We start from the raw sequence: 22738 nt of genomic DNA on the forward strand, positions 1-22738 counted from the left end.
CCCTACTATCCCAACCAAGGCAACGGGGGATGGATCGAAGAGGATCCCGAAGAGGACGAAGAACCCATAGAATTAGATGATGACTTCGGTACTGACTCAGAGCTGGAAGTGATCAATCCACCACCCGCACAACCTCCCGTCTTCGTAAGGAACTTTCAAGGACCGACTCCCGTCTGGGGAAGTCACCTCCACCATTGGAGCCAACAACAAAACCTACGTCCTCCCTACGGCATGTGCCGAGACTTCTACGATGTCCGCGGCGGAGGTTTAGCTGATCGGGCACTACCAGTAATGGTGGGCAAACTAGCCAATCAGTCCTACCAATCCGAAGTTCAAGCTAGCCGGATTCGGGATGTCAACGTGGAAGTACAGGTTCACACTTCTAACATCTGTAGGCTGGACAGAACTCAGGACAATGCCCAACTCCAGACCGAGGCATTCCAAGCACAAATGATTGCAGCCCTAGCCGAATTGAGGGAACAACAAGCCGCTTTTGATAGGCGACTAATGGAATCGAAGCAATCGGACGCGGAGTCAAGCTCCAAGCGCAACCTACGTCGCAAGTCGTGCTTGCCAAAATCTCAAATTTTGTTATAAGTTAGGACCTCGGCTAAAAGTTTTTAAATTTCTTAAACTTTGTAACCGGAGACCCTTATAGGGGTCAAATTTTCGTGATCATTGTATCAACTATTATATTAATATAAGTGACACTATTATTACTAAGTGGAGTATTTCATTCAACCCTCAAAAAGTTATGGAGAAACCAAATGCTTGTTTCATATTTTCAGTCTTACAAATAACTTTCATTCTTCTATTTTGAGACTCGTACTATCATCTGTTATTGGGCTATAGCAATTTAGTTCATAAGGCACATACAATTTCTATATTATGGAATTCTTATCTTTATCTTTTCAACCTATAGTTGAAGGATGCCTCCGCGTAGGAACCCAAGACGAAACAATGGTAGGGAAGCACCTATACCACCACGACCTCCACCCCCTCAATTTGATGCTGTCATGTTCCGAGCAGCAGTCATCGCAGCTGTAGCAGCTGCCATGTCACAGATCAATAACTCGAGTACTACTGGCTCGGGAACTGGCACACACCCATCCAACCATGGCGAGAGTCATGGCCAATCCCGAGAATGCACCTATAAGGACTTTACAAATGCCAAACCCCGGATGTTTAATGGAACTGGTGGTGTGATGGCTCTGAGGCAGTGGATCGAAAGGACAGAATCAGTCTTTGAAATCTGCTCCTGCCCCGAGCATAGCAAAGTCAAGTTTGCAACTTTCACCCTTACTGATAGAGCTTTAACTTGGTGGAATGGCCATGTTAAGGTACTTACCCTAATAGTGGCAAACTCCATAAGTTGGGAGAGCTTAAAAATCATGCTGATGAGAGAATACTGTCCACGAGGGGAGATTCAAAAACTCGAGCACGAACTCTGGACTCTTGGAATGATTGGTACCGACATAGCAACTTATACCAACAAATTCTGCGATCTGGCAATCCTTTGACCAAATATGATTGCTCCTGAGAGCAAGAAAATAGAGAGATACATTTGGGGACTGTCGCCCCAAATTCGATCAAGCGTGTTAGCTTCAAAACCTGACACTTTTGAAAGTGCCAAGGAATTGGCACAATCTCTTTTTGATTACGGAGGTCATCAGAACTCAACGGTTTCTACACCAGAACCACAAAAGGGAAACAACAACAACAATAACAGGAAGAGAGTATGGAATAAAGGGAAGGGTGGGTCTTTCCAAGAATCCACGAAGAAACAACAACTGGTTTCAGTGAATGCTGCTACTGTACCTACTACCGTTCCTACAAATCCCTACCCAACAAAGCCTTATGGGGGTAACCTTCCAAAGTGCACCAAATGCACTTATCACCATCATGGACCTTGTCGGGAAATGCAGTGCTGCAACTGCAACAGAAAGGGACACACTGTCCGTTTCTGCAAGGATCCCGCGAAGCCGATCACTCAAGTTCCTAGCACGGGTGTAGGCCAAACTTGCTACGGTTGTGGTGAGGTGGGCCACTATAAGACAAACTGCCCAAAGGCAGCAAATACCGGCGGGGTGGGACGAGTTTTGGCTATAGGCCACGATTAAGCCGTAGCTTATCCGACTGTAGTTCCTGGTACGTTCCTTCTCGATAATTCATATGCATGCATATTATTCGATAGTGGAGCGGAGAGAAGCTTCGTGAGTCAAAACTTTATCCACTTACTTAAACATAAACCTAGCAAGTTAGAAAAATCATTCACTGTAGAGATGGCAAATGGAAAAACGGAAAACACTAACTGCATATACATGGACTGTACGTTAACTTTAGATGGTCATTCTTTCCCAATCAACCTCATGCCGGTCCAAATTAAAAGTTTCGACGTCATAGTCGGCATGGATTGGTTAAGTCTTCTTCGCGCCAACATCATGTGCTTTGAGAAATCAGTTCGTCTTAGTCTTCCTAACGACGAAACATTAGTGATTTACGGCGACAAATCAAGTACAAACCTTCGCATCATTTCGTGCATCCAAGCTCGAAAGTGTTTGCGAAAGGACTGTCATGCATTTCTTGCGCACATCGTCGATACGAGTCAAGAATTAAGAGACATCAAGAGCATTCCTGAAGTACGCGACTTTCCCGATATCTTTCCAGAAGAACTACCGGGATTACCACCACAACGCTAAGTCGAATTCAGAATTGACTTAGTTCCAGGGGCTACCCCGGTAGCGAAATCGCCTTATCGCCTAGCACCAGTAGAGATGCAAGAACTTTCCAGTCATCTTAACGAACTCCATCAAAAAGGATTCATTAGACCAAGTTTCTCACCATGGGGGAGCACCGGTCCTGTTTGTAAAAAAGAAAGACGGATCGTTCCGCATGTGCATCGACTATAGAGAACTAAACAAACTTACTGTCAAAAATCGTTATCCTCTACCCCACATTGATGACCTATTTGATCAACTTCAAGGAGCAAACTACTTCTCGAAGATAGATCTACGATCCGGATATCACCAATTACGAGTACTAGAGGGGGATATTCCCAAGACAGCCTTCCGAACTCGTTATGGACACTATGAACTTGTAGTGATGCCGTTCGGATTAACCAACGCACCAGTAGTATTTATGGACCTAATGAATAGGGTGTGCCGTCCTTACTTAGATCAGTTCGTCATCGTCTTCATCGATGATATACTTATCTACTCCCGAAGTAAGGAAGAGCATACTCAGCACCTACGAAAGTCTTAGAAACATTGCGATCGGAGAAGCTCTATGCGAAATTCTCTAAATGCGAATTTTGGATTCGAAGAGTCGAATTTTTAGGCCACGTTGTTAGCAAGAAGGGGATACACGTGGACCCCTCCAAAATTAAGGCCATTGAGAACTGGTCGGCACCAAAGACACCTACAAAGATTCGTCAATTTCTAGGTCTCGCTGGCTACTATCGCAGATTCATAAAGAACTTCTCTAGCATTGCGAAACCTCTTACTACCTTAACCCAGAAAGGCGTGGCCTTTGACTGGGAAGCGAAACAAGAGAAGGCGTTCCAAACACTGAAACAGGCCTTGTGCACCGCACCAATACTATCCCTTCCCGAAGGAATAGAAGATTTTGTAGTGTATTGTGATGCATCAAACCAAGGACTTGGTTGTGTTCTTATGTAGAGAGGGAAGGTTATTGCTTATGCCTCCCGACAGCTTAAGACACACGAAGTGAACTATACGACACACGATCTTGAGTTAGGAGCAGTAGTATTTGCTCTGAAGATCTGGAGACACTACTTGTATGGAACCAAGATACTATATTCACCGATCACAAGAGCCTTCAACACATTTTGATCAGAAGGAGCTCAACATGCGTCAACGACGATGGGTCGAGTTACTCAATGACTACGAATGTGAAATTCGTTATCATCCTAGCAAGACCAACGTGGTAGCTGACGCCCTCAGTCGAAAAGAATACACTGGGCGGAGAGTCAAATCTCTGACTATGACTATCCATTCCCACTTATCCACACAAATTAAGGAGGCTCAACTGGAAGCATTACAACCTGAAAATGTGGTGGGTGAATCCCTAAGAGGAATGGAAAAGAATCTAGAAATCAAGGGTGGCGGAGCGTATTATCTCATAGATCGAATCTGGACACCGAAACATGGTGGTTTCAGAGACGTAGTCATGACCGAAGCACACAACACGAGATATTCCGTTCACCCAGGTTCAGATAAAATGTATCTGGATCTTAAGAAACTGTACTGGTGGCCTAACATGAAAGCAGAAATTACTACCTTCGTAAGTAAATGTCTTACTTGCGCTAAGGTTAAGGTCGAGTATCAGAAACCGTCAGGATTACTGCAACAGCCGGAGATCCCGAAATGGAAATGGGAACGGATTACTATGGACTTTGTAACCAAGTTGCCCAAGACGACTGGTGGACTCGATACCATATGGGTCATCGTCGACAGATTGACCAAATCCGTGCATTTCCTACCAATAAAGGAGACTGACAAGATGGAAAAGCTTACAAGAACTTATTTAAGGGAAATAATGCGACTGCATGGTGTTCCGATATCCATTATCTCCGATAGAGATAGTAGATTCACTTCAAGATTCTGGCAGTCACTACAAAGTTCCCTAGGGACTAGGCTAGATATGAGTATAGCCTACCATCGACAAACAGACGGGCAAAGTGAGAGAACAATACAAACTTTGGATGATATGCTGAGAGCCTGTGTGATTGACTTTGGAAAAGCATGGGATGTCCATTTACCCCTTGTCGAATTTTCATACAACAATAGTTATCATACAAGCATAAAGGCTGCTCCGTTTGAAGCCATCTATGGTCAAAAGTACAGGTCCCCTCTGTGCTGGACGGAAGTTGGCGACACCCAGTTAGCAAAAGGACGAGTTCCTGAAAGCACTCTCACCGGTCCGGAAATCATACGGGAAACGACAAAGAAGATCGTTCAAATTTGTGAACGGTTGAAAGCCTCTAGAGACCGACAGAAAGGCTACGCTGACCAAAGGAGGAAACCTTTGGAATTCCAGGTAGGAGACCACGTTTTATTGAAGGTCTCACCGTGGAAGGGCTTAATACGCTTTGGAAAGCGTGGGAAACAAAATCCAAGATACGTAGGGCCTTTCGAGATTCTCGCCAGAATCAGCCCTGTGGCTTACAAGCTTAATCTGCCGCATGAACTTAGTAACATACATCCAACCTTCCATGTCTCAAACTTGAAAAAGTATCTGTCGGATGAGACTCTTGTTATTCCACTCGACGAGATCGAGATCAACGAGAGCCTCAACTTTGTGGAAGAACCGATAGAAATCATGGACCGAGAGGTCAAACAAACGAAACAAAGTTGCATACCCATCGTGAAGGTTCGCTGGAACGCCAAGCGGGGACCTGAATTCACATGGGAACGCGAAGATCAGATGAAACAAAAGTACCCTCATCTTTTTCATATTCACTACTATCTTTACTACTTTAAATTTCGGGACGAAATTTCCTCTAACGGGGGGATGATGTGACAACCCGATATTTCAACTCTATGTAATGACCTAAAAAGTCAAGTATTGTAACCACTTTTGTGATAATGAAATTTACTTCGAAAATAAAATGTCCAAAAGGTTTCTATTTAATTACCTACTAGGTTTGATGTCATTAAACCATGATCGCACGTAAAAAGAACGCCCAAATCCGACTTCGTATATTGAAGTTATGATTTTCCAAGTTCGGCTTAGCGACAGACAGCTAAAAACTCGAATCGGAGATCAAGCGCCTTTTGACCGGAATGACCCAAACGAGAATCGAAGGTCTCGACAATGGTATTTCAGCGGTAAAAAGTCTGGCAAAAACAGACGTCAGATAAAGAAGTTATGAATTTCTAATGAAATTTCCTTAACGCGACCTTTTAAAAATAAATAATAAAAATAATTTCAAAATTTGCCGACGGAATCTAAACGAAAGTTGTAGAGCATAGTCTCACCTACGCGTGGATATAAAGAACGTCGAAAACGGAGTTCGTATGAAGAAGATATGAATTTTAGAAGTTTATTAAATAAATAAAATATAAATTTTATTATTTAATCTTGGTATTATCCGAAGGAAGAGTCAGCAAGTCGATCCGAGTTACGCCTAGCGTACGCTCGTACGCCCAGCATACTCGGGGTCTATGAGAAGCTATGCCCCGTCCCATCCGAACTCCGAGGCAGTCGAGGATCCGGTCATGCGTGACGCACATGTACGCCCAACGTACCCGTGTACGCCCAGCGTACCGAGGCGGTTCCCACCCCCTATAAAAGGGATGCGAGGGTTCCGAAGAAAAGGGCCATTCTCTCTCATTTCTCTTGCGTTGTTGCCTCGTTTTCCGTGCCCATGCTAACCCGAAGCCCCGGTCACTTTGCTCAAGTCCCGAACGCCTTTTGTACTCCCGAGATTCCCGAGATTCCCGAGATTCCCGAGAAAATCCATTTTCCCGAGAAGAAATTATGCCCGGTTTTCATCTCGCCTTTCTTCGATCTTTCAAGTGAGTTCATACCTCTTAATTAACCCTTTTAAATATTCTATAAATGCTTTTATATGCTTTCAAGGGGGGAATACAAGTAAAACACCCGATTATTATCGTGTGTTATATGAAGTTTTATTATACACTTTTATTCAACAAAATCAAATGTGATTTATAAAATTTATAGGGAACTTTCGTATGTAAAATATATCACGATAACATTATATCTTTTGAAACGAAAAATGTTGTTATATAGGTATAAATTAACCACTCTATTTTAGATTGCATGTATATGTGTCCTACTTAGACACTATAAAAATCTATACTTTCATAACAAGGGATTCGTTTTCTAGGGATTTCTAAACAAACGAGACACACTTTAAGAAAGCTATAATAGGTATAGTTTTACGAAAACATTACTAACTTTTACATATTAGAAACGCGATTTTCAAGAAGTCACTTTCACATACAAGAACAAACGAGCATTTTAACACGTAAATCTGTTTTTATACTAAGTTTTGTGAGACATTAACTTCACGTACGTTCGAGTACACATTTCAAGTCCTGTATTATATACCAGAATCCCTTGGAGGGGGAGCATGGTGTTTGTGTATAGATCTATACGGGCTTGACAACCCGCGCCCTGACTGTTAGCTACAGTCCACCATTTGGGGTGACAAACGTCATAACATTCCAACGCCTGAAGAACGTTGTGTATAGGCAATCCGAGTCAATAGTATGGTTATAAAACTCACATGGGGTATTAAAAATACATTGATTTACGAGGTTTTTCAAAGATAGTGGATATTTTACACGTACATACATTTTCTAGAAACAAACATTAGTCTTGATAGAAGACTACATTTATACTAGTAGAAAATATGGGATTTTCTAGGAACAAACAAACAAAAACAAAACATTTCATATCATACAAACATTGTCATTTAATACTTATGAAACTCACCAGCTTAAATGCTAATCTACTCTTTCAAAACTACTTGTATGTCCCAGTGATTCAGTAATTACACGTATCAAACAGCTTTTGAAGAAGGGACGCTGCGTCGTCAGTTTAACTTCATATTTTGGCATCATATTGTAATTGGTTTTGAATATGTACTTTTTAAAATTGGATACGTATGTGGGGAAGGAAGTTGATAGTGGGATGAATCAGAATATGGACATGGATATCTCAAAATTGGATAAGCAAGTTGATAAGGAGGAAGGTGATACTGAAGAAGATAGTTCTGCTGAAGAGGAATGGGAAGTTGATTCTAGTGAGGAAGAATCCAGTGAAGATGAGGAAATAATGATGGAAGAGGAGGCTAATGATAAGAGTAGTAAAGAGACTAGTGTGAAGTTGATGTGTGGTACTGTTATTAATAGTATTAATACTCTTCCTTCTATTTTGGGAGCTGCTAATAATGGCAAAAAGGTGGATAGTGATATGCAGGGGAAATTAGAGAACTCTTATGCTGATGTGTTAAAAGGTAATAGACATAAGGGAAAGATTGATGTCAGATATATTCCAGGGGAAATTGGTAATGAGGAAGGACCTGTTGTTATTCCGATTGAGAATTTAAAGAATGTGAGTATTCTATATACTAATACTTTATATGGGTATATGATTGATAAGAAGTTGGCGTTTCCTGTGATTCAGAAAGAAGTTAGAAGGCTATGGAAGAATGTGGGTCTTGAAGAGGTGTTCATGAATAGCAAAGGTTTCTTCTTTTTTAAATTTAGTGATGAGCAGGGGATGTTATCAGTATTGGAGGGAAGCCCTTGGTTGTTGTTCAATAATATGCCATTATTTCTTCAAAGATGGAGACTAGGTTTGACTTTATCTATGAATAGTCATGATAAAATTCCAGTGTGGATTAAAAATTTTGATTTACCTTTGGAAGTATGGAGTGGTGAAAATTTGTGTATTATTGCAAGTTAGGGATTCCGATAGCATTTGATTCCTTTACCGAGGAGATGTCTTTGGAGCACAAGGGTAGAAACGCTTATGCTCAAATTCTTGTTGAAATGGCGGTTGATAAGGAATGGAAGAGGAAAATTGAAGTTTCTACATGGGATTTTGTTTCTAATACTGCTGTGATTCAAAGTTTTGATGTAGAGTATGCTTGGATTCCATCTAGATGTAATCATTGTAAAGTATATGGGCATGTGAATAAAGTGTGTCTTGCAGCTATGAATGAAGAGAAAGTGGTTAAGAATGGGGATAATAGGAACATTAAGAATAATAAAGGGAAGGAAGTGGTTAATGGTGATGGGTTTATAGAAGTCAGTTATAAGAAGATGACAGGAAGCAATAATGTTGAGGGCACAAGTAAATCTAAGGAGGGTTATATTCAATCGAACAATCAAAGATATAATGGGAAGAATGGGAATATGAATAGAGGCAATAGTTTCAGAGGCAATAATGGGTATAAAGGTGGTAATGGAAGAGGGAAGAATGGGAATTAGAATAATAAAGGGGTAGGTCATTGGAATTTAGAAAAGAATAGAAGATATGAGAAGTTTGCTAATGGTCAGAATTTGGCTGGTAATCAGGGGATAAAGGAGAACAAGATGCAAGGGTATGCTATAAAAAAGGATAATAAAAAAGAGGATGGTAACAAAAGTATGGAAAGTAAGAATAATGTTGGTGATGGTTTCATTAACAAAAACAGTTTTGAAATTATGGGAGTGATTGAAGAGGATGTGATGGATAGAATGGAGGAGGATATTAAAGGAGAAAAAGTTATTATACATCAGGGATAAGAATGTGATGGTTCTACTGTTGATGATAATGGAATCATGAATAATAAGTTGGATTCTTCTAAAGATGGTGGGAAGGGTAAAATAGGGAATGAAAGTAATAAAATGAAGAATAGTAGGATGGTTCAGGGGATCAGTAGCAGCAAAAATAGGATTTCTCAGGCATTTGAGGAGGAAAATGCCAAAAACTCTACTAATTCCCAAAGATGTCTATAGGGGCTTGGAATGTTAGGGGTTTGAATAAAGCTGTTAAGCAGAAGGAGGTTATTGATGTTATTAGAAGTAATAACCTTGGTATTTGTGCTATGGTGGAATCTCATGTCCAGGTCTTAAATCTTAAGAATGTTTGTGTTAAGACCTTTGTTCAATGGGATTGGGTTTCTAATAATAATAGTTGTGAGGTTGGAACTAGAATTATAGTGGGTTGGAATCCTAGACTTTATGATGTGATGCTGATTTCTCAGTCCAAGCAAGTTATCCACTGTAATGTTAAATTTTGTGATTCTGATTATTGCATGTATTTGTCATTTATATATGTTGCTTCGAATTATCTTGAGAGAAGATTGCTATGGGATAATTTGAAGAAACATAGCTTGGTTGTTAAGAAGGAAGCTTGGGGAATATTAGGTGATTTTAATGTTGCTTTAAAGCCATCAGAATATTCTGAAGGCTGTTCTAAAACACCCAAAGGAGTTGAAGATTTTATTGATTGTTTAAATTTTATTGAAGTTGAGGACCTGAATACTTCTGGATTTCAGTTTACTTGGAACAAAACTCCTGCTGGGAATAAGGGTCTTTTGAAGAAGTTAGATAGGGTTATGGCCAATATGAAATTTATTTCGGATCATCCTTTAGCCCATGCTATTTTTAAACCTTATAGAAATTCGGATCATTGTCCTGCTATCTTAAATATTCCTGGTGGCAAAGTGAAATGGAAACCTTCTTTTAGGTTTGCTAATTTTATCACTGAGAAGGAGGAGTTTTTGCCTTTTATCAAGGAAATTTGGGATGTAAATATTGATGGTTTTTTTACGTTCAAAGTGTGTCAAAAGTTGAAGATTCTTAAAAAACACTGTAGGAAGCTTTGCAATAAGCATTGGGGTGCTGGGAAGAGAATTCAACAGTTAAGAAGAGAGTTGGAATGTAAACAATATGAAATTGATCTTAATCCGTTTGATTGTAAGATCAGGGAGGAGCATGCTAATATTCTCTTTGATTTTAATGTTGCTTGTAATGATGAAAAAAACTTCTTTTCCAGCGAGCTAAGATTAAGTGGTTACAGGAAGGGGACAATAATTCTAAGTTTTTTCATAGAATTGTGAAGAGTAGGGGCAATAGCAATCGTATTCAGATGGTTCTTGATGAAGATGGAAGATGGGTTAGTGGGAAGGCTATGAAGGATAAGTTTGTTTCTCATTTTTAAAAAGTTTTTGGGTTGCAAAGATGTTACTGAGTTATCGGGATTAAATGATGATTTTTTTCATAAAAAATTGGATAGAAGGGTGGCTGTTAATATGATTAGAGTGGTTACTGATGAAGAGATCAAAGCTGCGATGTTTGATATATATGACAATCATGCCCCTGGTCCTGATGGGTATTCCTCAAAAAATTTTAAAAGTTCTTGGAGTATAGTTGGGTCAGAGGTGTGTAAAGCGGTGAGGGAATTTTTTTGGACAGGAAAACTGTTGAAGGGGATTAATGCTACGAGAATTGTGTTGATTCCTAAAGTTGATTTTCCGAGGAAAGTTTCTGATTTCAGGCCTATAGCTTGCTGTAACACTTTATATAAGTGTATTAGTAAGATTATAGTGAATAGAATCAGAAACAGTTTGGGAGATATTATTAGTAAAAATCAATCTGCGTTTGTTCCTGGCATATCTATTTTGGATAGTATTCTTCTTGCTCAGGAGTTGATGGTGGGGTATAAAAAAAAGAGGGGAGTTCCTAAATGTACCATAAAGATTGATATTCAAAAAGCATATGATACGGTGGATTGGAATTTTCTTAATAGAATTTTGAAGGGGTTTGGGTTTCATCCGATTATGACCCAGTGGATTAGCATGTGTTTCTTCCCTGTGGTTCATGATTAATTTAAATGGTGAAGATCATGGGTATTTTGAAGGAAAGAGGGGTCTTAGGCAGGGAGATCCTCTATCTCCTTACCTATTTACTATAGTTATGGAGGTGTTTAATATCATCCTTGGTAAGCATATTGAAGATTCCTAGAATTTTAAGTTTCATAGTAAGTGTATGGCCCTTAAAATTTCTCATTTATGCTTAGCTGATAATCTGTTGGTTTTTTCTTATGGTAATGGGAATTCGGCTAGAGTTATAAGGGATGCCCTTGATGAGTTCAAAAAAGTTTCAGGGCTGAAGGTGAGTATGGAAAAAAGTCATATTTTCTTTAGTTGTGTTAAGCCTAATATAAGAAGGATTATCTTGGTTATACTTCCTTTTGATATTGGGAAATTTCCGTTTAAATATTTGGGTGTTCCTATGTGTGTTACTAAGCTGTTTGAAAGAGATTGTAAAAAGTTGATTGAGAAGATTAAGATGAGAACTTTCAATTGGAAAAGTAAGACTTTATCGTTTGCTGGTAGGTTGCAGCTCATTAATTCTGTTTTGACATCCATTCATGTTTATTGGGCTTCGATATTTAAAATACCCATTGCTACTATTAAGGAGATTGAAAAGGTGTGCACAAGTTTCTTATGGGCGAATGGTGAGATAGTCAAAGGGAAAGCTAAAGTCAATTGGCAAGATGTTTGTAAGCCAAAAGTGTATGGAGGTTTGGGAGTCAAGAATTTAAGAAAATGGAATGATGCTTTGTTAGCTAAACATGTATGGAATGTGATTAATAGCAAATTTTCTCTGTGGGTTCAGTGGGTGAGAGCCAATTATATTGGTAATAGAAATTTTTGGGATATTTTGCAGAAAAAAAGTATGAACTGGACTTGGAAGAGGTTTCTATAAGTTAGGAAAATTGCCAGGCCACATGTTGTTTCGTGTGTGGGAAATGGGAGGAATACTTCTCTATGGCATGATTGGTGGCACCCATTAGGTATTCTTTGTTCAATTATATCTAGAAGAGATTGGGTTAGTAATGGGTTTAGTGATTCTTCAGTGGTCAGTGATGATCTTGACTATGATACTTATACGTGGCCGGTTGAATGGGTTAATAAGTTCCCTGGATTGAAGGATGCTCCCATGTTTTGTATTGATCATAATTTGAGTGATGTTGCAGGGTGGAGAGATAAGAAAGGTATGTGTAAAAATTTTTCATGTAAACAGGTGTGGTGTGATATTAATAACTTTGGAGATAAAGTTCCTTGGCATGATATTGCTTGGTATGCTAATTGCATTCCTCGGAACTCGTTTATTTTGTGGATGGCCATTTTGAAAAGATTAAAAACACAGGATCGTGTCAGAGGATGGGAAGTGTCTGGTAATTTACTTTGTCCGTTTTGTGCTGATGTGCCTGATTCGCATAACCACCTGTTCTTTAATTGTGATTATACCCACAATATTTGGAGGTATTTCTGCAATAAGGTGGGTATTAATTTTTTAGCGGATGACTGGAATGATTTGATTTTAAAGTTATGCAACTTGCTTAAATTGAATTCTGGTGAGAATTTGATTATTAAATGTATGTTTGCTAGTTGTGTAGTGAGATTTGGAGGGAGAGGAGCTCTAGACTTTTTAGTATAAAAAGAAATTCGGTTGAGGGGGTGATTACTTGTATTGAAAATGAAATTCGGTTAAAGCTGTTGGGTTTGAGGAAAAAGGCTAAGATGGTCAATGATAAAATTTATATGGCCTGGGGTATTTTTAGAATGGATAAAGTCTAAGTTATGGATGTCATTTTCTGGTTTGCTAAATTGCTGTTTAGTGGGGTTCGTTTTGGGATAGGCAGCGGAGGCAATTAAATGGTGGTGATCTTATTGCTGGAATTTGGTGGGGGTATTTTTGGAATAAGTGTTTACACAAAGGAATTGACGGAATATGTTACTGGTTTGAGAGTTTTCTCTTAAATCATGTAACTTGTTCCTATAGGATTTTCTATTTGGATATGATCTTTTTTGAGATTATCCAAATAGAGAATCCTAGACATGTGATTGATGCCATGTCTAGTATGAAACTAATTCTGATTTTCTGGTGTTTTGGTGTTAGTTTGTTGTGTTTTGGCTTGTGTTTGTGGTGCAGAAAGTTGTTGCAATGGATGGAGTTGGGCAGTAGATGCAAGAAGATGGAGGGTTTCCTGTTGAAGACTAAGAGGAGGATGGAGGAAAGGAAAAGGGACAGAAGATTCGGGAATGATTATTTCATGGGGTTTTTTTGTTATCACAATTTTGAGTTCTTTAATTGTGTTATCTTTTATTGGTTATATTTTGTGTATTGTGTTATGAGGGTTGTGGGTTTATTGGATTTTTTCTTAAAGTTTAGCCAATGGATTGAGGGTTTTTTTAAGGGCCTTACCCCTTGCTTTGGATTTTATGATTTTTGGGGTTATTGGTGGTGCAAGGGGGTGAAGTTACCTTTTTTTTTCCTCTTTCAATAAGTCCTTGGGCTACCTTTAAGGATATTAGGGTTTATTGGGTTTTTGGGTGGTTATTTCTAGTTTTTAGAAAGTGGCTTGGTAGTTGGTTATGGATAGGTTGGTTAATTTGTAATTTGTTTGACTTTTTTGTTTTTGTTTGATGTTGTATTCTTTTATTCTTTTTAATAAAGTTTGCTGAGCTTTGGCTCTTTTCAAAAAAAAAAGAATGAAACAATGCTCATGAAAGCTTTACTAAATTGCATAGAATTCAATTGTGGAACTCAAGAATCAAACAATGCTCATCAAAGCTTTGCTTAAATTACATAGACTTATATTGTGGAACTCAAGAATGAAACAATGCTCATCAAAGCTTTGCTAAATTGCGTAGACTTCCAACTCAAGAATGAAACAATTCTCGTCAAAGCTTTACTAAAATTGCATAGACTTTTATTGTGTAACTCAAGAATAAAGAAATGCTCATTAAAGCTTTCCTAAATTGCAAAGATTACTTCTATTGTGGGACTCAAGAATTAAACAATGCTCATCAAAGCTTTGCTAAATTGCATAGAATTATAATGTGGAACTCAAGAATGAAACAATGCTCATCAAAGCTTTGCTTAAAGTGTATAGACTTCTATTGTGGAACTCAAGCACAAAGAAATGCTCATAAAAGCTTTGCTAAATTGCGAGGACTACTTCTATTGTGGAACTCAAGAATTAATCAATGCTCACCAAAATTTTGCTAAACTGCATAGACTTCTAATGTGGAACTCAAGAATGAAACAATGCTAATCACAACTTTTGTTTCAATTGCATACAGTTCTATTGTGGAACTCAAGAATTTAACAAGGCTCATCAAAGCTTTGCTAAATTGCAAAGACTACTTCTACTGTGGAACTCAAGAACTAAACAATGTTCATCAATGCTTTGCTAAATTGCATTAACATCTAATGTGGAACCCAAGAATGAAACAATGCTCATAAAAGCTTTGCTAAATTGTATAGAATTCTATTGTGGAACTCAAGAATCAAACAATGGTCATCAAAGCTTTGCTTAAATTGCAAAGACTTCTATTGTGAAACTCAGGAATCAAACGATGCTCATCAAAGCATTGCTAAAATTGCATAGACGTCTATCGAGGAACTCAAGAATTAAACAATTCTAATCAAAGCTTTGCTAAATTGCGAAGACAACTTCTATTGTGGAGCTCAAGAATTAAACAACGCTTATCAAAGTTTTGCTAAATTGCATAGACTTCTAATGTGGAACTCATGAAAGAAACAATGCTCATCAAAGCTTTGCTTAAATTGTATAGACTTTTATTGTGGAACTCAAGAATTAAACAATGCTTTTCAAAGCTTTGCTAAACTGCGAAGACGACTGTTATTGAGTTACTCAAGAATTAAACAATGCTTATTGAACTAAATTGCATAGACTTCTAATGTGGAACTAAAGAATGAAATAATTCTTCTGAAAACTTTGCTTAAATTGCATAGACTTCCATTGTGGAACTCAAGAATTAAACATTGCTCATCAAAGCATTGCTAAATTGCGAAGACTACTTCTATTGTGGAACTCAATAAACAATGCATATCAATGCTTTGCTAAATTTCATAGACTTCTAATGTGGAACTCAAGAACGAAACAATACTTATCAAAGCTTTGTTTAAATTGCATACACTTCTATTGTGAAACTCAAGACTTAAACAATTCTCATCAAAGCTTTGGTAAATTGCAATGGCTACTTCTATTGTGGAACTCAAGAATTAAACAATGCTAATCGATGCAATGCTTAAATTGCATAGACTTATATTGTGGAACCCGAAAATCAAACAATGCTCGTCAAAGCTTTGCTAAAATTGCCTAGACTTCTATTGTGGAACTGAAGAATAAAGAAATGCTCATCAAAGCTTTGCTAAATTGCGAAGACTACTTCTCTTGTGGAACTCAAGACCTAAACAATCCTCATCAAAGCTTTTCTAAATTGCAAAGACTTCTAATGTGGAACTCAAGAATGAAACAGTGCTCATCAAAGCATTGCTTAAATTGCATAGAGTTCTATTGTGTAACTCAAGAATTGAACATTGCTCAACAAAGCTTTGCTAAATTACGAAGACTACTTTTGTTATGGAACTCAAGAATTAAACAATGCTCATCAAAACTTTCCTAAATTGCATAGACTTCTAATGTGGAACTCAAGAATGAAACAATGCTCATCAAAGATTTGCTTGAATTGCACACTTCTATTGTGGAACTCAAGAATGAAACAATGTTCATCAAAGCTTTGTTTAAAGTGCATAGACATCTATTGTGGAACTCAAGCATAAAGAAACGCTCATCAAAGCTTTGCTAACTTGCGAGGACTACTTATATTGTGGAACTCAAGAATTAAACAATGCTCATCAAAACTTTTCTAAATGCAATAAACTTCTAATATGGAACTCAAGAATGAAACAATGTCCATCAAAGCTTTGTTTAAATTACATACACTTTTATTGTGGAACTCAAGAATTAAACAATACTCGTCAAAGCTTTGCTAATTGCAAAGACTACTTCTATTGTGGAACTAAAGAACTACACAATGCTCATCAATGCTTTGCTAAATTGCATAAACTTCTAATGTGGAACCCAAGAATGAAACAATGCTCATGAAAGCTTTGCTAAATTGCATAGACTTCAATTGTGGAACTCAAGAATCAAACAATGCTCAACAAAGCTTTGCTTAAATTGCATAGACTTATATTGTGGAACTCAAGAATGACACGATGATCATCAAAGGTTTGCTAAATTGCGTAGACTTATTATGTGGAACTCAAAAATGAAACAATTCTCGTCAAAGCTTTGCTTAAGTTGCATAGACTTCGATCGTGGAACTCAAGAATAAAGAAATGCTCATCAAAGCTTTGCTAAATTGCAAAGACTACTTTTATTGTGCAACTCAAGAAATAAACAATGCTCATGAAAGCTTTGCTAAATTGCATAGACTTATAATGTGGAACTCAAGAATAAAACAACGCTCATCAAAGCTTTGCTTAAAGTGCATAGACTTCTATTGTGGAACTCAAGCATAAAGAAATGCTCATAAAAGCTTTGCTAAATTGCGAGGACTACTTCTATTGTGGAACTCAAGCATTAAACAATGTTCATCAAAACTTTGCTAAATCGCATAGACTTCTAATGTGGAACTCAAGAATGAAGCAATGATCATCAAAGCTTTGTTTCATTTGCATACACTTCTATTGTGGAACTCAATAATTAAACAATGCTCATCAAAGATTTGCTAAATTGCAAAGACTACTTCTATTGTGGAACTCAAGAACTAAACAATGCTTATCAATGCTTTGCTAAATTGCATAGACATCTAATGTGGAACCCAAGAATGAAACAATGCTCATGAAAGCTTTGCTAAATTTCTTAGAATTCTATTGTGGGATTCAAGAATCAAACAATGCACATAAACTTTGCTTAAATTGCATGGACTTCTATTGTGGAACTCAAGAATGAAACGATGCTTATGGTTATATGATTGACAAGAAGTTGGCGTTCCCTGTTATTCAGAAAGAAGTAAGAAGATTGTGGAAGAATATGGGTTTGGAAGAGGTATTCATGAACAGCAAAGGTTTTTTCTTCTTTAAATTCAGTGATGAAATGGGGATGTTATCTGTTTTGGAGGGTAGTCCTTGGTTAATGTTTAATAATATGCCTTTATTTCTTCAACGATGGAGGCCTGGTTTGACATTAACTAAGAACAAGCATGATAAAATTCCTGTTTGGATTAAAATATTTGATTTGCCCTTGGAAGTTTGGAGTGGTGAAAACTTATGTAGAATTGCTAGTAAGATAGGTATTCCTTTGGCTTTTGATTCCTTTACTGAGGATATGTGTTTGGAACATAAAGGAAGGAATGCTTATGCTAGAATTCTTGTTGAAATGGCAGCTGGGAAGGAATGGAGAAAGAAGAATGATATTGCTACTTGGGATTTTGTTTCTAATTCTGCTGTGATTCAAAGTTTTGATGTTGAATATGCTTGGATTCCTTCTAGATGTAATCATTGCAAAGTCTATGGGCATGTAGATAAAGTTTGTGCTGCTGCTATGAATGTTGTGAAGGAGGATAATAATGAAGAAGTGAGAAATCTAAAGAATAATAAAGGGAAGGAAGTTGTTAATGGGGATGGTTTCACAGAAGTTAAATATAAAAAGGTTATGGGTAACATTGATGGTGAAGGCACTAGTAAATCTCAAGTGGGTAATTATCAATCAAATAATATGAAGAATAATGGAAAGAATGGGAATTAGAGAAGGGGTATTTTTTCTAAAGGCAATAATGGGAGCAGAGGTGGAAATGGTAAAGGGCAAAATTGGAATTGGAGTAATAAAGGAGTAAGTCACTGGAATTTAGAAAAGAATAGAAATTATGAGAAGTTTGTTAATGGGAAAGATGATATAGGAAATCGGGGGTTGAAGGAGAATAATAAGCAGCAGGTTGTAGTGGAAAAGGATAACAAGACAGAGATGGGCAATGTTAGTATTGGTAGTGAGAATAAAACAGGGGAGGGATTAAGTAATAAAAACAGCTTTGGAATTTTGGGAGAGATTGAAGAGGAAGTATTGGATAAAATGGAAGAGGATGATAAGATTATGAAGACTGTTGCTAATCAAAATGTTGATAGTGGTGAAGGTGAAATGGGTTCTAATGAAAGCAAGAATAATAAATTGATGTCTTCAATCAAGGGAGAGGGGAAGAAGAAAGGAAATGAAAGTAATAAAGTGAATAAAGATAAGTTGGAGGCGGATAATAATAGCAGTAAGTTGGGGAGTTCTCAGGCATTTGAGGAGGTAAATGCCAAAAATTCTTTTTTTTCCCAATGATGTCTGTTGGTGCTTGGAATGTTAGGGGATTGAATAAGTCTGTTAAGCAGAAGGAGGTTATTGATGTTATTAGGTGTAATAACCTTGGTATTTGTGCTGTGATTGAATCTCATGTCAAAATTTTAAATCTCAAGAGTGTTTGTGCTAAGACTTTTGGGCAGTGGGATTGGATATCTAATAATAATAGTTGTGAAGCTGGTACTAGAATAATAGTGGGGTGGAATCCGAGACTTTTTGATGTGATTCTGCTGTCTCAATCCAAACAGGTTATTCATTGTTATGTGAAATTGTGTAATTCGGATATTGGCATGTATTTGTCTTTTATATATGCTGCTTCGAATTATATTGAAAGAAGATTGCTTTGGGATAATTTGAAAAAACATAGTTTGGTTGTTAATAGGGAAGCTTGGGGTTTATTAGGTGATTTTAATGTTGCTTTAAAACCTTCGGAATATTCTGAAAGCTGTTCTAGAACTCCTAAAGGAGTTGAAGATTTTGTTGATTGTTTGAGTTTTATAGAAGTGGAGGACTTGAAGTCTTATGGGTTTCAGTTTACATGGAACAAAACCCCTATGGGTAATATGGGGCTGTTAAAGAAGCTTGATAGAGTTATGGTTAATCAAAAATTTATGTTGAACCATCCTCTTGCTCATGCTGTCTTTAAACCATACAGAAATTCGGATCATTGCCCTGCTATCTTAAATTTTCCTGGTATCAAAGTAAAGTGGAAGCCTTCTTTTAGATTTGCGAATTTTATCTCTGAGAAGGAGGAATTTCTCCCTTTGGTTAAGGAGGTTTGGGATAAGAATATTGATGGGTATTTTATGTTTAAAGTGACACAAAAGTTGAAGATTCTCAAAAAACATTGCAGGGAGATGTGTAATAAATATTGGGGAGCTGGAAAAAGAATACAGAAGTTAAGAAAGGATTTGGAGTGTAAACAACAAGATATTGACAATAATCCTTTTGATTGCAAGATTAGGGAAGAGCATGCTAATATTCTCTTAGATTTTAATATTGCTTGTATTGATGAAGAAAAGATTCTTGCTCAGCGTGCTAAAATCAAATGGTTACAGGATGGGGACAATAACTCTAAATTCTTCCACAAAATTGTTAAAAGCAGAGGTATCAATAATCGTATTCAGATGGTTCTGAATGAAGATGGTCGTTGGGTGAGTGGGAAGGCTATGATAGAGAAATTTGTGTCTCATTTTAATAAGTTTTTGGGATGTAAGGATGATACTGATTTGTCAGGCTTAAATGATGAGTTTTTTCCTAAAAAATTGGACAGTAGGGTGGCTGTTGATATGATTAGAGTGGTTACTGATGAAGAAATTAAATTGGCGATGTTTGACATAGATGACAATCGTGCCCCTGGGCCTGATGGGTATTCTTCGAAATTTTTTAAAAGTGCTTGGAGTATTGTTGGTCCTGATGTGTGTAAGGCTGTGAGAGAATTTTTTTGGACTGGTAAATTGCTGAATGGGATTAATGCCACGAGAATTGTTCTGGTCCCTAAAGTTGAAGTTCCGAGGAAAGTTTCTGATTTTAGACCTATAGCTTGCTGTAACACTTTTTATAAATGTATCAGTAAGATTATAGTAAATAGAATTAGAAATTGCTTGGGTGATATTGTTAGTAATAACCAATCAGCTTTTATTCCTGGTAGATCTATTTTGGATAATATTCTTCTTGCTCAGGAGTTGATGGTGGGGTACAAAAAAAAGAGAGGTACCCCTAAATGTACGATAAAGATTGATGTACAAAAGGCTTATGATACGGTGGATTGGGATTTTCTTAATAGAGTTCTGCAGGGATTTGGGTTTCATCCAGTCATGGTTAAATGGATTATGGCTTGTGTTTCTTCCCCGTGGTTCATGCTCAATTTTAATGGTGAAGATCATGGGTATTTTGAAGGAAAGCGTGGGCTTAGGCAGGGAGATCCTTTATCTCCTTACCTATTTACTATAGTTATGGAGGTTTTCAATATTATTATGGGTAAACTTATTGAAGATTCTTTGAATTTTAAGTTCCATAGTAAGTGTTTGAGCCTCAGAATTTCCCATTTATGTTTTGCTGATGATTTGTTAATTTTTTCTTATGGTAATGGGAATTCGGCCAGAATTATAAGGAAGGCCCTTGATGATTTCAATAAGATTTCAGGGCTGAAGGTTAGTATGGAAAAAAGTCAGATTTATTTCAGTTGTGTTAAGCCTAATATGAGAAGGATTATTTTGGGTATTCTTCCTTATGAAGTTGGGAAATTTCCATTTAAATATTTGGGGGTTCCTATGTGTGTTACTAAACTGTTTGATAGAGATTGTAAAAAGTTGATTGAAAAGATTAAGTTGAGAATTTTCAATTGGAAGTGTAAAACCTTATCTTTTGCTGGCAGATTGCAACTCATTAATTCGGTTTTAACTTCTATTCATGTTTATTGGGCCTCTATTTTTAAAATTCCAATTGCTACTATTAATGAGATTGAAAAGATGTGCAGGAGTTTTTTATGGGCTAATGGTGAGATAGTTAAAGGGAAAGCTAAAGTTAAATGGCTTGATATTTGTAAACCTAAGGAGTATGGTGGGCTGGGAATAAAGAATTTGAGGAAATGGAATGATGCTTTACTTGCTAAACATGTTTGGAATGTGGTTAATAACAAAAATTCCCTGTGGGTGCAGTGGGTGAGAATCAATTATATTGGCAGCAGGAATTTTTGGGATATTCTGCAGAAAAAGAGTATGAACTGGACATGGAAGAGATTTTTGGAGATAAGGAATACTGTTAGGCCTCATGTTATTTCTTGTGTGGGTAATGGGAGGAACACTTCTTTATGGCATGATTGGTGGCATCCTATTGGTATTCTTTGCGCCATTATTCCTAGGAGAGAGTGGATTAGTAATGGGCTTAGTGATTCTGCTTTAGTTTGTGATGTTCTTGAGTTGGAGTCGTATTCTTGGCCGGTTGAGTGGGTTAATAAGTACCCTGGATTGACTGAAGCTCCTATGTTTTGTATTGATTCTAATTTGAATGATGTTATTGGATGGAGGGATAAGGGAGGTATATGCAGAAAATTCTCTTGCAAACAGGTATGGAATGATTTGAATAATTTTGGGGATATTGTGCCTTGGTTTAATCTTGTTTGGTATAATAATTGCATTCCTCGCAACTCTTTTATTTTATGGCTGGCTGTCCTGAACAGATTAAAAACTCAGGATAGGGTTAGAGGATGGGAATTGGCTGGTAATTTGCTGTGTCCTTTTTGTGATAATGTTCCTGATTCGCATAGCCATTTATTCTTTAATTGTGAGTATTCCTCTAGAATCTGGAAATATTTCTGCAGTAAAGTGGGGCTAAATTTGAAAAGGGTTGAATGGAATGATCTTATTTTAATGTTGAACAGAATGCTTAAAATGAAGACAGGTGAGAATTTGATCATTAAATGTATGTTTGCTAGCTGTGTGTCTAATATTTGGAGAGAGAGAAATGCTAGACTTTTTGGTTCCAGCAGAATATCAGTTGAGGGGGTTATAGCTAGAATTGAGAATGAGATTCGTTTGAAGCTGATGGGATTAAAGAAAAGAGTTAAAATGATCAATAATAAGGTTTATTTGATCTGGGGTATTTCGGGAATTGAGAATGTTGAATAATGAAGATCAATTTCTGGTTTTGCTGTTTTGAGTGTGGTTGGTTATGGTTTTGGGTTTGGCAGTGGTGGCAGTTAAATAAGGATGATGTTATTAATGGTATTTGGTGGGGGTTTTTTGGGAATAAAAATATGCACAAAGGAATTGACGGAATATGTCGCTGGTTGGAGAGTTTACTCTTTAATCATGTGACTTGTACCTATGGGATTTGCTGTTTGGATATGATCTTAATTGAGATTATCCAAATAGTGAATCCTAGACATGTGATTGATGCCATGTCTAGTATGAAACTTAATTTGATTCACTGGTGTTTTGGAATTATTTTTTTGTGTTTCTATTTGAGTTTGTGGTGCAGAAAGGCGAAGCAAAGTTTGGTGGTGGGCAATAGTTGTGGAGAGATTATGGAT

General features: G+C 37.3%; 2 protein-coding genes across 2 annotated transcripts; both read left to right on the forward strand.

Annotated features, from left to right (window-relative positions):
• Positions 1 to 9484: 9484 nt before the first annotated feature.
• LOC111881169 (uncharacterized) lies at positions 9485 to 10600 on the forward strand. The gene has a single exon (XM_023877563.1). It carries the CDS (start codon positions 9485 to 9487, stop codon positions 10598 to 10600), a length of 1116 nt encoding a protein of 371 aa, XP_023733331.1.
• A 6737-nt stretch (positions 10601 to 17337) lies between these two features.
• Positions 17338 to 18687, forward strand: LOC128127314 (uncharacterized). Its single transcript, XM_052765774.1, has 2 exons — positions 17338 to 18064; positions 18137 to 18687. Exons 1-2 carry the CDS (start codon positions 17338 to 17340, stop codon positions 18685 to 18687), a joined length of 1278 nt encoding a protein of 425 aa, XP_052621734.1.
• The last annotated feature ends 4051 nt before the right edge of the window (positions 18688 to 22738 follow it).

The sequence above is a fragment of the Lactuca sativa genome, chromosome 7 (assembly GCF_002870075.4).
Source record: "Lactuca sativa cultivar Salinas chromosome 7, Lsat_Salinas_v11, whole genome shotgun sequence".
Lineage (NCBI taxonomy): Eukaryota > Viridiplantae > Streptophyta > Magnoliopsida > Asterales > Asteraceae > Lactuca > Lactuca sativa.

Coding starts and splice junctions, on each gene's coding strand:
- LOC128127314 (XM_052765774.1), top strand. CDS start 17,338: ATGATTGACAAGAAGTTGGCGTTCCCTGTTATTCAGAAAGAAGTAAGA. Junction 18,065..18,136: donor CACTAGTAAATCTCAAGTGG/GTAATTATCAAT, acceptor TTTTTTCTAAAG/GCAATAATGGGAGCAGAGGT.
- LOC111881169 (XM_023877563.1), top strand. CDS start 9,485: ATGTCTATAGGGGCTTGGAATGTTAGGGGTTTGAATAAAGCTGTTAAG.